This window comes from Pseudorasbora parva, chromosome 24 (genome assembly GCF_024679245.1).
Source record: "Pseudorasbora parva isolate DD20220531a chromosome 24, ASM2467924v1, whole genome shotgun sequence".
Lineage (NCBI taxonomy): Eukaryota > Metazoa > Chordata > Actinopteri > Cypriniformes > Gobionidae > Pseudorasbora > Pseudorasbora parva.
Window position 1 is genome coordinate 17,994,732 of NC_090195.1, and position 14,663 is coordinate 18,009,394.

General features: G+C 36.1%; 1 protein-coding gene across 1 annotated transcript in view; it reads left to right on the forward strand.

The window, feature by feature from the left end:
* mtrr (5-methyltetrahydrofolate-homocysteine methyltransferase reductase) overlaps positions 1–13,768 on the forward strand; it is a 45,778-nt gene extending 32,010 nt beyond the window's left edge. The window contains exons 13-15 of the mRNA XM_067435112.1: positions 8,487–8,579; positions 12,631–12,816; positions 12,908–13,768. Of these exons, the coding sequence (XP_067291213.1) occupies positions 8,487–8,579; positions 12,631–12,816; positions 12,908–13,052 (424 nt within the window). The 3' untranslated portion in view covers positions 13,053–13,768. The remainder of the gene's footprint in view (positions 1–8,486; positions 8,580–12,630; positions 12,817–12,907) is intronic.
* Positions 13,769–14,663: the final 895 nt, after the last annotated feature.

Sequence of the window (14,663 nt, forward strand, 5' to 3'; positions counted from 1 at the left end):
TTTTGTGGTAATAGTGTAATCACGATTTTGAGGAATAGTTCCAAAGTCGTGATTTTGAGAAAGTTGCAAATATGAATATGAGAGAGTAATAATTGTGAGAAATAATCTTGACTAAAATTAGGGCTGGGCGATAAAACGATAACAATAATTATCACAATATAATTTTCCTCGATAAAACAATGAGAACAGTTTGATAAATTCTCGATAAAATGCTTATGCGTAATGCTGCGCATGCGTATTGCAGACCGGCTTCTGGGTGCTGCACGCTCTGTTGTTTACAGTCAGTGACTGACAGGCTTGGAGGATCAGAGTGAAGTGGAGCGAGAAAAATGAGCAATAGTGAAGAAAACTCAGAGCCCACGACCAGCTCGGAGGACACAGATATCGTTGACAAGTTAGTTCGCTCCGCCTCAGTGGTTTGGAGATATTTTGGCGATCCCATCCAACATAAAACAGCGACGTACGTGGACTGCTTATCAATACCATAGGTTCACCACACGGAATTTAATTATTAAATTATCCTGCTTCTTCGAAGTTCTTCCATATAACATTGAGCCCAAAACAGCAGTAAATCTACATTAACTTCATTCACACACAGGCTTATTACCTTGTTAGTTGCGGTGGGTGACATACAACAAGCTAACGCTAACTGTTCCAAACTAGAATCACTAAAACATTGGCCTTGTACACGATCGCTATCATAATTGTCTTTGATGATTTATTAATAACTCGGCATCTCCTCTATCAAAAGAGAAATAATGTCACCCGATGTTTAAAATGAATAAAACAGACTAGACAGCTCTTACTGGAGAGCTACAAATACTGAACTTAGCTCTCTCCCTCCTCTCGCAACCAGCCCACTGTCGCTGAGGTGTGATGTGTGTCGGTGAGATGCACGATGCGTGTGTGTGTGTGTGTGTGTGTGTGTGAGAGAGAGAGAGAGATGCACAGTGGACCTTTTTTTTGCCCGTTTGCGTTTACTACTTGCACAATAAGTAATGATATTGTTGATATACAGTGTAGAGTACAAAAATGCTGACCACAATTAAGAGTTTAATAAATAAATCTACCTCAGTTGTAATAAATTGTTCACCTGTTTGGGAAGTGTTTGTCATGTTTTGACAATAAAGGATAGTTTAAAACCACAGTTAACTGTGTGTTTTCTACATATTTCACTCAGGAGCAAAAATATGCCTTTAAACTTTAAAGAAATAAAGATTTTACATTTATTGTGATATTTATCGATATCGACTGATATGGAAAATTATATTGTGAATTTTTTTTGGGCCATATCGCCCAGCCCTAACTAAAATGTAAAGTAATGATTTTGAGAAATAGTTGCAATAGTGAGGAAGAAAGTCACTATTTTAAAAAAGATACATGTTAGGTATAAAGCTACAATTTTGAGAAATAGTTACTATTGTCAGGTAGAAAATTGCAATTAGCGCTGCTATTATAATATGTAGAGTATTTTAACGATTACCATAATCCCTCAAATAAAGACCGGGGCCTTTATTTACCTGAACTGCAGAAGGAAACAGGCTTTTATTTAAAGCAGGCTTTTGTAAGGGCCAGGCCTGTATTTCTAATTCCATCTGTTTGAAAAATAATTTAAAAGCAATTGCGTTCAAATGGACAGATATCATTGATTTTTTTTTTTAATGAAAATTTTCAAAAGTATCACCATTTACAACAACAGCCAGAAAGGCGACAAAGCAATTTGGGTCAGAATTACGGTTGCCTTATCGGTAACCACCATTGTGTCAGTTTGAAAAATATAAAATGTTTATTCCACGCTTAATTTTATTATACGTTGCATGTGAGGGGAAAAGGCTTCCTTCCACTTAGGAAGAGTTGTGCACTTTTAAGCACTTTTTATTTTAATAGCCTATGTCTCTTTACATTATTTTTTTACTTAAACTATAATTTCGTTATTTTTCTGACCAAACTAATTACTCATCCGCACTTTCAATAGGTTGCACACACTTTTCTCAATCTATTACGGAGATATTAAATTTTGATTTCGCATATTGTTTTTTAAACGGTCTTTCGTGTAGCCTAGTTCATATGACCACTTTAAAATATTTCAACATCATAGTTTATTTTGAAGCCTATGCTGTTTTCTTGTTCAAAATAAAATATTTTAAGTTAAATGCAGAGTAAAACATAAAAAAGACAAGAGGCTAATATTGTCAAGATGAATATTTGTGTAGCCTGCCTGACACAGTATTTTCATGTAGTTCTCTTAGACTACAGTAACCTATTAAAATGGCTTATCTCAATTTAATTTACAGAGCAATGAAAAGTTTTTAGGTTAGGTTTTTAGGTTAACTATAGAAGAGACCAGGATTAGTGTGTGTCACACTTGCAATACTCGTAACGGGGTGCGAAGCATCAGGATGGTTGTGCTCCGTGATGTCGGTCAGCCGTCACGGCACAACCCTACTGTACATTATGATGAACTTGAATGCACAAATGAAATAAAGCAAATAAATAGAAAATAAATAAATGAAAGGCATTTAGGAGATTATCCACACATTTTCCCCAGGCCTTAATATAGAAACATGTTGTATTCTGCTCTTGGCATAGGTTAATTTACCTTAACAAGTCTATTAAAAATGGCACACATTGCGTTCCCAGATGTTCCTATTATAAGCAAACCAAACTCTCAGCATATGGAGAGATGGATTGATAACAGTATCTGTCAATGGAGCCGCTCTGAGACGCACACAACCTGCATGCATGTAAATAAATAAAGTGCATATCACTATGCTAGTATGACTTTTAAATAGTTTTATTAATTTAGTGTGCAGCTCCATAAAAAGGTCTAATAATGCAGTTCATGGATTCCCGTCCGTGGAATGCGCTACTTTCTATATTTTTTCGGTTAATCGACATAGATAAATTGCAATTGAGGATTTTTTTCCTCAAATTTAATAGAGGAATTGATATATCTAATAGCAGTTGTGAGAGTCACAATTTTGAGGTATAAAATCATGATTTAGAGAAATTAGAAATGATATATAAAAGTCATGATTTTCAGTAATAGTCACAGTTGTCTTAAGTAATAATTGTGAGGTATAAATTAGCAATTTTTGCAATTGAGACATTTTTAAGGTATATTTTGGTCTTTTATGCCATCAAGTAGAAGTACTTGAGTATCTACCAAGATGACTGCCAAGTACAACTGACTTGCTTCAAAGGACATGATTTATGTGCAAGTAATTTAGTCATCATTTTGTTGTTTGTCTCACAACTTATAAATCATCCACATACCTGGAGTATAAAAAGACGCATGTTTTATTTCCCCATCAGTCCGTAAACAAACCATTAGTATTCTATTGCTTCTATATACCACTTAATTAAATGTAAATGCATCACAATGACAACTGTCTGACAGCACGACTCAAAAGTGAGTGTTTTGCTTTGCTTGCCAGTTGTTAATTTCAAGAGATGGGTCACTGAAGCAAGGACATGAAATGAAAAAGAGCAGATTGTAGATGTTTGAAGAGAAGCTCTGCTCTGTTTTCCTGTGGTCATCTCATCCACACTATGGCTCATTAGTATTCTAATCGCAATTAAACTGTACGTTCAGCAGATGGGGAGAGCTTAGTGTCTGAAACTCTGCTCACTGCAGTGTTTCGGGTGATATCAGCATGATGGAGGGCATCTCGCCCTGAAAGTCCTTCGGGGGTTTCAACATTCCACTTTTTTAATCCTCTGGAAGTTTCAGACTGTGTGTTCTATTTCCGCATGCTTCATTTAGGTTGGCTGAGATGGCTAAAGGCGTAGACCGAGTGAAGTTTGCTCCTGGTCTGTGTAATGCGTCTCTAACAGATCTCTTCCTCTATTATCATGTTGGAGTAAAGATGCATTGGAGTAGACAGTGTGCTGTTTTTTTCCCTGGGCCCGAAGACCGTTTAGATTGTGTCTGTGCAACACCTTCTCTTTTATCTCTTTGGAGGAGTCTGTCAACCTTTAGCAGGTGCAGTGTACAGATAGTGCCTGGTACCTGTATGTCACCTTAGTGTAAGGAATTCTGGGAACACAGCCAGATCTTTTGGGGGACTTGCTCTTAAAGAATCCATCTAGATAAATATCAAGGTCCTCTCTCTACAAAGTGATTTCGAGGTAACACAGCAGTTCAAAGAGTATTTAAAGTCCACATGCCACTTTATGGTTTCATCATGAAATTATGAATTGGATTATATATATTAAACAAAGATTTGATTTGTAATTGGTAAACAGTCAGTTAAATTAATTGACTTATCTTATACCAGTTTTAAATTATCAACAGTATTTCCTTACCCTTCTTTCATTTCCAAAATATACTGACTATGAATAATAAGTGTATTTTTTTTTTAAAAGTGCATTTGAATAAATATTAAATGGAACCTGAAACCAGGGATGCACCAATCCGATACTCAGTATTGGTATCAGATCCAATATGCCATTATTTGCCAGGTCGGTTATCGGTCAGACAGGACCAATTCAAATCCTATACTGTGCGTATAATATTGTTATTACTAATATTATGTGTTAAGCACCAATGCCCCACAAAACCATTATAAAGCATCATCTACACTTTGCTCACTATATCATGTGTTCTGAAGCTATTCCATTGTTTAATGTGAGTACAGATTAATATTTAAGTCATTAAATTCAAGTTTAATGAACAATTCGGCTCAGTCACTCTCCATTCAGCTTTAAGCTGTGTGTCGCGTTCGGTTACGAAAGTCAAAACAGTGAAACTCTCTCCAAGATGACTGAATTATGCTTAATGTGTAGATAACGGTCTATGGTTTCGCATAAAATGACTTAATTTTGCTGCCGTTTATTTCTGTAAATCATGTTACTGTCTACAGGTCTGTTAGATCACAACACTGCAACTGAAATGTTAAGCTTTTGAAAGAAACATCTCAATAAAATATTGCATAGAAACACTACGCATCAATATATCTTCCCTTTGTGTTGTGAACTTCTCAATGTGGACAGAGCGCTGCGTGCTGTGACTCCATGTTGCTTCAAGTGCATCATCCTGGGCATGGGATGCGCAATGTGCTGCTCTGTATTGAGCCTTTCATATAATTTTAAACAATGAAAGATTATTAATAGCCTTTCTTGTTCTGCCCCATCTATTACATGTTGCTGCCTCATTCAAAAAGCTGTGCTGTACATTAAAAATTAATTTTCTTAGTATATAGGCCCCATTTCTAGAAATATATTTACTTGTTTTTCATAAATGTATTTTATAACATTGTCTAACAGTTAACCAGATTTAGAGCTACACTTAATCACTTTATTTTATTTATTTATCCCCAAGAAATGTTTATATTTTATACAATTATTGTGCACTTGTGATTTTTCTAGAGTCACTTTTGCTGCTGAATTATCTACTATCTAGTTTATCCACCATCTGGTTTACATAAGTATTTTTGTCATAGATAAAAATATAATAAAGTTGTCTGTATTTATTAGATTGTGCTTAACTCACAAAAGAGTGATTATCAGTTCAACACACTGAGGTATAGAAATTCTACTTAATAAAATAATTTTTAAACATTGGTATCGTTTTGGTATCGGCCAATACTCAGAATTTTCGGGATCGGTTCTGAAAAAACGGTATTGGTGCATCCCTACCTGAAACGAACTTGTTTGTGGCACTTATTCGAATCGCTTAAGAGAGAACTTTGGAACTGACTGCAGCGAGGGGCGTGTTCTTTGAAAACGGGAGGTTTTGGTCGGAGTGTTTTTTTTCTCACATCCAAATCACTCAAACGGTGACTGAGCTGGAACTGAACAAGCTGAAATAGTGCTTAAGAATGAAGTGAGCTATTATAAACGCATTAAACAGAGAGGGTCAAATTCTGTCCGTTCGCTGTAATACATAATTTATTCCCAAATGTCAGCGTTTATTAAGGCTTTCAGACTGTGTATTTTTGTTGGTGGCACTCAGCCTGATGGTTCTGGCCGTATAGTGCTCGTGCCGGGAGAAAAAATAAACTGGTCAAATTTGGTCTTAAACCTTATTGATTATTACAATTTTATAACGCAATTTTATTTAATAGCAGAGTCTGAGTTTGAATTCTTTTCTGCACTTTTTCTTACAAATTCACGTTGCTTTCAATATATTTTCATCCATTTTGGGGTTTTCTTGCTTATAAATAAATGTTCACCTTTTATTTGCCTATTATTATTATTATTATTATTATTTGCCTATTATTATTATTATCATTTCAGGGTTTTCTTGCTTATAAATAATATGGTCACCTTTTATTTGCCTATTATTTAGTAAATTAATTTTTACTGTAGTAATTTCTTGTGTGATTTTAATTTTCAACCGTTCCTTTTTGACCTAGCTTTAGCAGTGTTGCCAAAATGTCCCAAATTGGGTTGTTTTTACCTCACCATTTTTAGTGTATTGTAAATCGAAACAATTCCAGAAATGTAGGTTACTGCATGTTTGTTTATTTATTTATTTATTTATTTTTTACAGTAAATGGCTGTAAAGTAATTTCACAGTATCAGATCCATAGAATAGCGGTTAAAATTTTACAAAAAATACGAGAAGGGTCTGACTGCAGAGCGACAGTTTTCCCCAACCACAGTTTTACCACAGCAGTTCTGACCGCGTATGCGCATTGCGTCTTTATGTCTTCGAGATACATGTTACGGCACTGGAAGGGAATAAAACTACAATTTTATTTATTTATTTATTGTAATTGGACTTGTTTGATTTTAGTTATTAGTTAGTGATCAACTGTAGCCTAATGGTAAAATAATTAAATGTTTAAAATGTAAATTGTAAATGTAATAAATAAATGTAAATTAAATTTGTTTCTTGGTTATGTCTCCAACAAATTAATATGCTCACACTTTCAGCCTGTTTAAAAGTTTTATAGTTTTTTAGGATTTATAGATTTATAGATAGGATTTATAGATAGTTTTAGGACAGAATTAAGATTTAAAAATGAAATGTATCAGCGTGCCGTGAAACCGCTGTAGTGAAACAACTGCGCATGCGCGGGTGAAACTGTTTTAGTGAAACTGCGCATGCGCGGGTGAAACCGCTTTAGTGAAACTGCGCATGCGCGGGTGAAACCGCTTTAGTGAAACTGCGCATGCGCCGGTGAAACCGCTTTAGTGAAACTGCGCATTCGCGGGTGAAACCGCTTTAGTGAAACTGCGCATGCGCCGGTGAAACCGCTTTAGTGAAACTGCGCATTCGCGGGTGAAACCGCTTTAGTGAAACTGCGCATGCGCCGGTGAAACCGCTTTAGTGAAACTGCGCATGCGCCGGTGAAACCGCTTTAGTGAAACTGCGCATGCGCCGGTGAAACCGCTTTAGTGAAACTGCGCATGCGCGGGTGAAACCGCTTTAGTAAAACTGCGCATGCGCCGGTGAAACCGCTTTAGTAAAACTGCGCATGCGCCGGTGAAACCGCTTTAGTGAAACCGCTTTAGTGAAACTGCGCATGCGCCGGTGAAACCGCTTTAGTGAAACTGCGCATGCGCCGGTGAAACCGCTTTAGTGAAACTGCGCATGCGCGGGTGAAACCGCTTTAGTAAAACTGCGCATGCGCGGGTGAAACCGCTTTAGTAAAACTGCGCATGCGCCGGTGAAACCGCTTTAGTGAAACCGCTTTAGTGAAACTGCGCATGCGCCGGTGAAACTGTTTTGGTGAAAACGCGGCTGGGGTGAAACTGCGGCTCAGCAGCCAGATATTATTGGAAAATACTGTTTAATTTTTACGGTAATGTGCTGTAAAGCAATTTGACAATATTCATACCATAGAATTACAGTATATTGCTGGAGACTCTACTGCCAGTATTGCCATTACCAGTATTATCATTATTTTACTTAATGAATATGTTGCTTACAGTTTAAAAAGTGATTTCTTCAGTTAAAAAGAACAAAGTTAGTTTTTCTCTTATTATTGTCAATACAGTGTTTTTATTATTATTATAATAAACATAATGGAGTGTGGCAGGTCTAATAGGCTTAATACATGACATGCATGGATCTCATATTTTGACACAGACCAGACCCCCCCCCAACTGTTTACATTCACTTATTTACATTAATAACTCACCAAGAGACTTTTTAAATAAGAAGAACATTTGACCATTTGCACATATTACCATGAGGCATGAACACATAAATATGCATGTGAGCATTAGAGAGCAGCCGCCTGTCAGTCAGACAACCCTTGGCTACCAGATCGAGTCTGCACTCGGTATTACCGAACCGACAGAAAGGCTTGTATTGCTTTTTTGTTTGTTTTGGTATCGATTTGGAAAGTAAAGTCATTTTGACATCTTTGATTGTTATTATTTTAGCCATTGGCAAGGTTTATAGATATCACTAGCAAGTCATTTTAAATAGAAGCTTTTTTAAGTGCTAGGTATATATTGTTCAATGTTGGTTATAACATTTAATTTCATAGAGACATATTACATTTTGCAATACTGTTTTTACCTCACAGAGAGAAAGAACATGAGACGAACCAGGAAGCAGCTTTCGGAGAGACGTGGCTCTTTTTTGGATGCCGCCACAAAGACAAAGACTTTCTTTTCAGGTGAGTGTATTTGCAAAGACCACAGATTAATTCAGTTTCCAGTGTTTCGATCTTATTTCCCAGAATAAAATAACACATAAATGTACTTAAAGGGAAAGTTGACCCAGAAATGAAAATTCTGTCTTTATTTACTCACCCTTACATTGAATTTGTTCCAAACCTGTATGAATTTCTTTGTCCTTCTGAACACATGCACACAACATATATTTTAAAGAATAATATTAATCAATCAGACTGTTGATGGACCCTATTGACTTCCATAGTAACACAATGGAAGTCAATGGGGGCCCACACAATTGTTTGGTTACAAACATTCTTCAAAATATATGTTTGTGTTCATCAGAAGAAATAAACTCATAGGTTTGAAACAACACGAGGGTGAGTAAATGACAGAAATGAGGTCAACTAATAATAAACACAATTGCTTTAAAGGGATGTGGTGTTCAAAAATCGTAATTTTTTACCCTATTGCCAAATTATATTTTGTTAGATGCCGTATATGCTAAAAATACAACAAAAAGGCTAAGAAAAATACATTTAATTTTAAGATATTGTCTAAAAAGCCTGAAGTTCTGAAGTTATTTTGTTTTAAAGGGGCTCTATGTATGTTTTTTTTACTCTACTAAAGCATAAAATACCATATGTTTGCAGATATTTAAGAATATTAAACTACTTGTTTATCTTTTTTATTGTTTTGGTCTGTGTAACATGTAGACACTGTCAGTTTATCCAATTGTATTTTTTGCCAGTTGGCAGCAAAAAGGCATATTCCTTTTCAGTTTAGTCCAGTCATGGAAGCTGCCAAACAAAAGGGGTCCGAGTCAAGAGAGCGAACATTCCTCTCCTATAAAACCTCGGCGTCCATCCCAAGAACTGTATGATAAACGTTATAATAAAAGCCGCATAAATATTGGAGATGTGTTTGAGAGATGGTGACAACTTAAAGCAGGCAAAGGCTTTGAATGCTGAGATTGGCTAATTACTTACCTGTCAAGGAGAAAATTATCAAAGTCAGCTGATTTAAAAACTCCCACTCCAATATTTTACATTTGGATTGCAATATCTAGTTCAACCACTGGGTGTCCATCCCACATAATACCCCTTTAAGTATGTTGAGATATTTTAAAGAAAAAAAATACTGATTTAGAAAATTACTTTTCGCAGTGCAGACAGACGCGCAACAATTCTTCCTCCTTGCCCTCTTTGAAACCTGATCGTATGTTATCTCAATAACCCGAGAGTATTATTTACTTGATCTGCCAGCTTTACACAGGCTCTTGGTGTCTTGTCTTTTCTTGGCTGCTCTCAGCCAGAGGATCCTGTTGCACTGTCCTTGAGAGTAATGATTGGGAGAGCAATGAAATTAAAGTGCTCCCTCTGAGAGTATGGGCCATATGATACGAGACATTATATAAGATGATTGGGGTCTGGCTGTCCCATAGGCAAACAGTCATAATTCACACGCAAGGTCCTGAGTAATGACATTGGTGCCTGGTTTGGTGAGTATTAAGTGTGTGCTGTGACGGGGGGAGGGGGGTACAACGTTGTATCCGTGTTTGGCTCTACTTGACACAAGAGCTAATATAAACAAGATTCAAGATCCTGACACGCAATTTCAATCTATCTTTGCATTCACTGGTCCCGAACATCAAAGGATTGTTTATTATAATTTCTTATTCACGTTTGAATGAATGAAACCGCACACTAGTTCCATTTATCATTTTTTCCCTCTGCATTGATTAAGCAATCAATGAAATGAGTTGTGTGTTGTTCAGTGTAACACCCTCATTGTCTGCTATGCTTTAATGAGCAAAGTAGAAAGTACTGGTGGCATTTGAGATGAGAGAGACCTGGCTTGCAAAACTCGACTCACTGAATCGCAAAAAAGTGCTAAAGAAAACAGGGCGTCTGCAATCAATTCTAATCAAACATGATACTTATGAGTGTTAAAAGGGTGAAATCAGCTTCAATCATTGTTGTTGAAACAAAGAACACTTGTCTTAGCCCATCTGTCACCAACGAGTCTTTGTTTTTATGGATTTGGATTACATGAGGAGGGGTAGTGGGTGGTTTAGATTCTGGAAAAAGTACAGAGGATCACTCAAGTCTGCTTAAAAAAACCCCCCAGAAAATTAGCTTGCCTGGACCAGTTTAGACTGATGTGGCTCCCAGATGGACCCTGTAAGCATATGTACTCAAAAACCTACAAAGAACAAAACCATGAAGAATGTACAATATAAATACCTGATTGATAATGACAAGTAGTTTCATAATTTAGATGTTGAATTATTGGCTTTGCTTAGTTAACCTGGGCCTGTTTCAGAAAGGAGGTAAAGTGAAAACTCTGAGTATGTTAACTGTTAATAGTTTCTGTTTTTTTGGTTTCAGAATGTGAGGTATGTCAAACCCGAGAAAGCAGGGTAAATTTCTGAAAGAGAGGTAACTTATAGGTTAACTTATCTGGTCGGAAGTAGGTTTTCTTCAGTAAACCCAGAGTTTCTTTCGGTATCCTCCACCTTTTTAAAGCATCAGCTGTGTTTAAATATTTAATTTGTTCATCCACACTGCACAAATGCTGCATGGATGCTTTTCTTACAGAGTATTTTTGTCTTATTTCAAGTACAAATATCTAAAAATTATTAATTCAATCTAAAATGGTAAAGCGTATTTTACTTAAAACGAATACAATTATCTGGCAGAGGGATAAGACAAAACAATTCTTATGCAAACAGAAACAAGATTATTTTTCTTGCCCCACAGATAATTTCCAAAATAAGGAAAATGCACTTAAATGAGTCCGAGATATAAATTGTAACCACCACCACATCTGTTTAATAAACACAAATTATTCACAATTTATTTGGTCGTCATCATTTATATGGTGGATACCATGAAAATTAAACTTAATTAAACTAATTAAGAATTAAGAACTTGCATATTGACCCAGAAGTATGCAGACGTCTTTTGTGGGGTGCTGTAGCCGGAGCTCTGTTAATCATGGCTTAGAGTCGCCATGCATGCGCTTAACTCTGAGTCAGTCTGCACAGAGTTGATTAAACTAACTTATTTCAGTGTTTCTCATCTCAGGATAAGTTAACTCAATAGTTTAAGTTTAAACTCAGAGTTGGTTTAACCTCCTTATTGAAACGGTCCCCTGCAGTAATCTTAAAGTGTGATGTATGAAGCTGCTTTCTTACCCAGCCTGATCTTTCAGTGATTTGATTTCTCCCTGCAACTCAGTCTGGAAACCTGTACATTAATTTCTACTGCTTCAGTTACATTTTTGTGGGAACCAATCGCAGACTGGCTTATCCACCTGGCGTGCTATTGGCGGATTTAACTAAAGTAATGAGACTTAGTCAACTGAAACTTGACTAACTAAAAAGAGATATGTGTATGACTAAAACTAAGAAGGACGTTTAGCACAAGACTAAGACTAAATTAAAAATAGATGACAAAATGAACACTGGTCCACTTTTATGAAACTTTTATGGTGCTTTTGAGTTATTTTTGAAGCTTAAGGACCAAGTCCCCATTTACTGCAACTGAATGAAAAGTGTGACTAGTACAAAACTTCTCCTTTTGTGAAGAGTGAGTAAATAATGATACACTATAATTTTTTATATAAACTTTAAGGCAGTGAAAAAAAATCTTAGTGCCTGGTTTTGGCAAGTGAACATTCGAGGCAGACAAGCAGAGCAATCAATTGGAAAAGAGGGCTCAAGCCTTGAGCTTGACCCTGTCCTGTAACTTCACATTTTTTCATCTCTCATTTTTGCTGAAATGGTACCCAAACATTTATTCAGAGCTGAAATAAAAGCTGTTACAGAAATGATTTACAACAGCAGCCTTGAAGTTTTAAAAACATTCTTGCCAGATGGATGAAGATGAAAATTTGAGTTTCAAATGCAAGATGCTAATGAGCTCCATTGTTGTTACTAAACCAAGGCAAAATCCGAGAGAATCTATTTTGCCCTTTGTATGTTTTAATGCATATGTTTAGTTTAACCACAGCAAAAACAACCAATGACTGATGAAAACATTTTTCCAGAGAGGAGTTGGAGAGATTTGCGCATAATGGAACCCTGAGCCATCTGATCGTGTGCTTCTCCAGAGATGAGCCCGATGCAGAGGCAACCGTTAACCGATCAACATATGTCCAGCATAACTTGCTTCTCCATGCTAAAAGTGTTGCCAGCATCCTTCTTAAAGACAAAGGCTGCTTTTATGTCTGTGGGTGGGTACAAAATACCATTGTTCACTATTTATTATTGTGTACTGCCACATTTTGTTCATTAGGAATGAAACAATATCTCACGTTTTTACAGGGATGCCAAAAACATGGCAAAAGATGTGAATGACACTCTACTGGAGATCATAGGAAATGAACTTCAACTTGATAAACTGGATGCTATGAAGATAGTAGCAGGACTTCGTGAGGAGAAGCGATATCTACAGGACATATGGAGCTAAGAAAGAATTCACTCTATACACAAACAAAATCTTATTCACAGACAGATGTGCAAACTACTTTTTGGCCGTTTTAGTTCAGATCAACACCATAGGTGCCACTGAGCGATGAACTTATTCACAAACTGCTTTTCAACTGCCTTAAGTCTCACAGCTTTTTAAAAGCTTTTAGAGAATAATCTGAGGGGACGGTGAAACACACTTAGATCAGATATCTTTGGTCAAAACGTTTATCTGTGCCTTTTATGCAATTATTAAAGAGGACAGTTTTATTCTTTGAGAATCATTTGTGCTGGGGTTTAGATACAGCTCAGGTAAAATATGCATAATGCATCAGAATCAGAAGACAGGAGGATGCTAGACAAGAGAAACCAAAACATGACAGACTGGATGGAAAAACTGTCAGAAGCTGCCAAATCCAGGATCAACTGCAGCATTTGTTTTTCCCAATTCCTGTTTTTTTTTTTTTTTTTTTTTTTGTAAGATTAGAGAGTATAGCATCATCATTTTCTTCACAACAAACATTGTCATTTACAATTGAAATTCATCTCAGGCATCCACAGCAATTATACCAGTCTACAGAGTCTGTAAATGTAATGTTGCAACCCAATATTTTGTTGAATCTGTCTGGGTAAGAAAACTATTAAAAATGCTAATGAATTGTCTATCTGTACAATATCACAATATCTGTATTCAAGTAGACACAAATAAAATGCATACGAAAAAATAAATAAAAGTGATGGAGTATTTGGCTATTTAATTTCCCAGGAAATCAAAACTGACCTTTCTTAATTTTTTTTTTTTTTTTTACAGAGAGTTGCAGTGTTTTTTTTTTAAATAAATGATTTATCCCTGCACATCATTTATTTATTTATTTATTTTTTAAATGTGCAATCATAACCTTAAATCAAAAACGTTAACCTCCCCTCCTCCTCGAAATGACATCTTTTCATGATGTGTCTATTGGTGGAGTTTTGGGGCTAAATATCCTCCACAACTGACTGCATTTCAGATCTGCTTCCATTAAGAGACCCTTCCATAAAAATGGTAAAGTGCAAGTTTTTGAAAACGATATCATTATAGTCGCTGTGTAAACTACAAAAACGTGAACATGTGTAAACGGTTATCCGCATGCACATTTTATGTTCAGTTTATAGGCATGTCGTTTTTCTTTACAAAGTGACATTGCCAAGTTGCCAAATACTGACCGGGCAGCAAGCATATTACGCTTTTACTTCAATTTTTTTGCAGATCCATATAAACGGGGAATGTTTTTGACAACGTTGTCGATTGTACTAGAAAAAAAACTAAGGAAAACCTTTTGTTTTTAGAACATACTTGTCGTGTTAACAAACCCTTAGAAACGCCAAACTTATACGATCCAATCAATTTTTGAAAGGATTAAATCAAGCCCTGTCCTACATTTTTTTTTATCTATTCCAGAAGCCATTTCATTGGGATATACATCACAATAGGGAAGCAAAGACTATCGCAACTAACGTTTCATGCCAACGCTAATGAACTGTCATTTATGTCTTTTTTTGTTCCACAGAAAATTTAAGTTTGAAGTATAGCTAAATTGTTTTTCCTCATTGTTATTAGTAGGGGTGAACC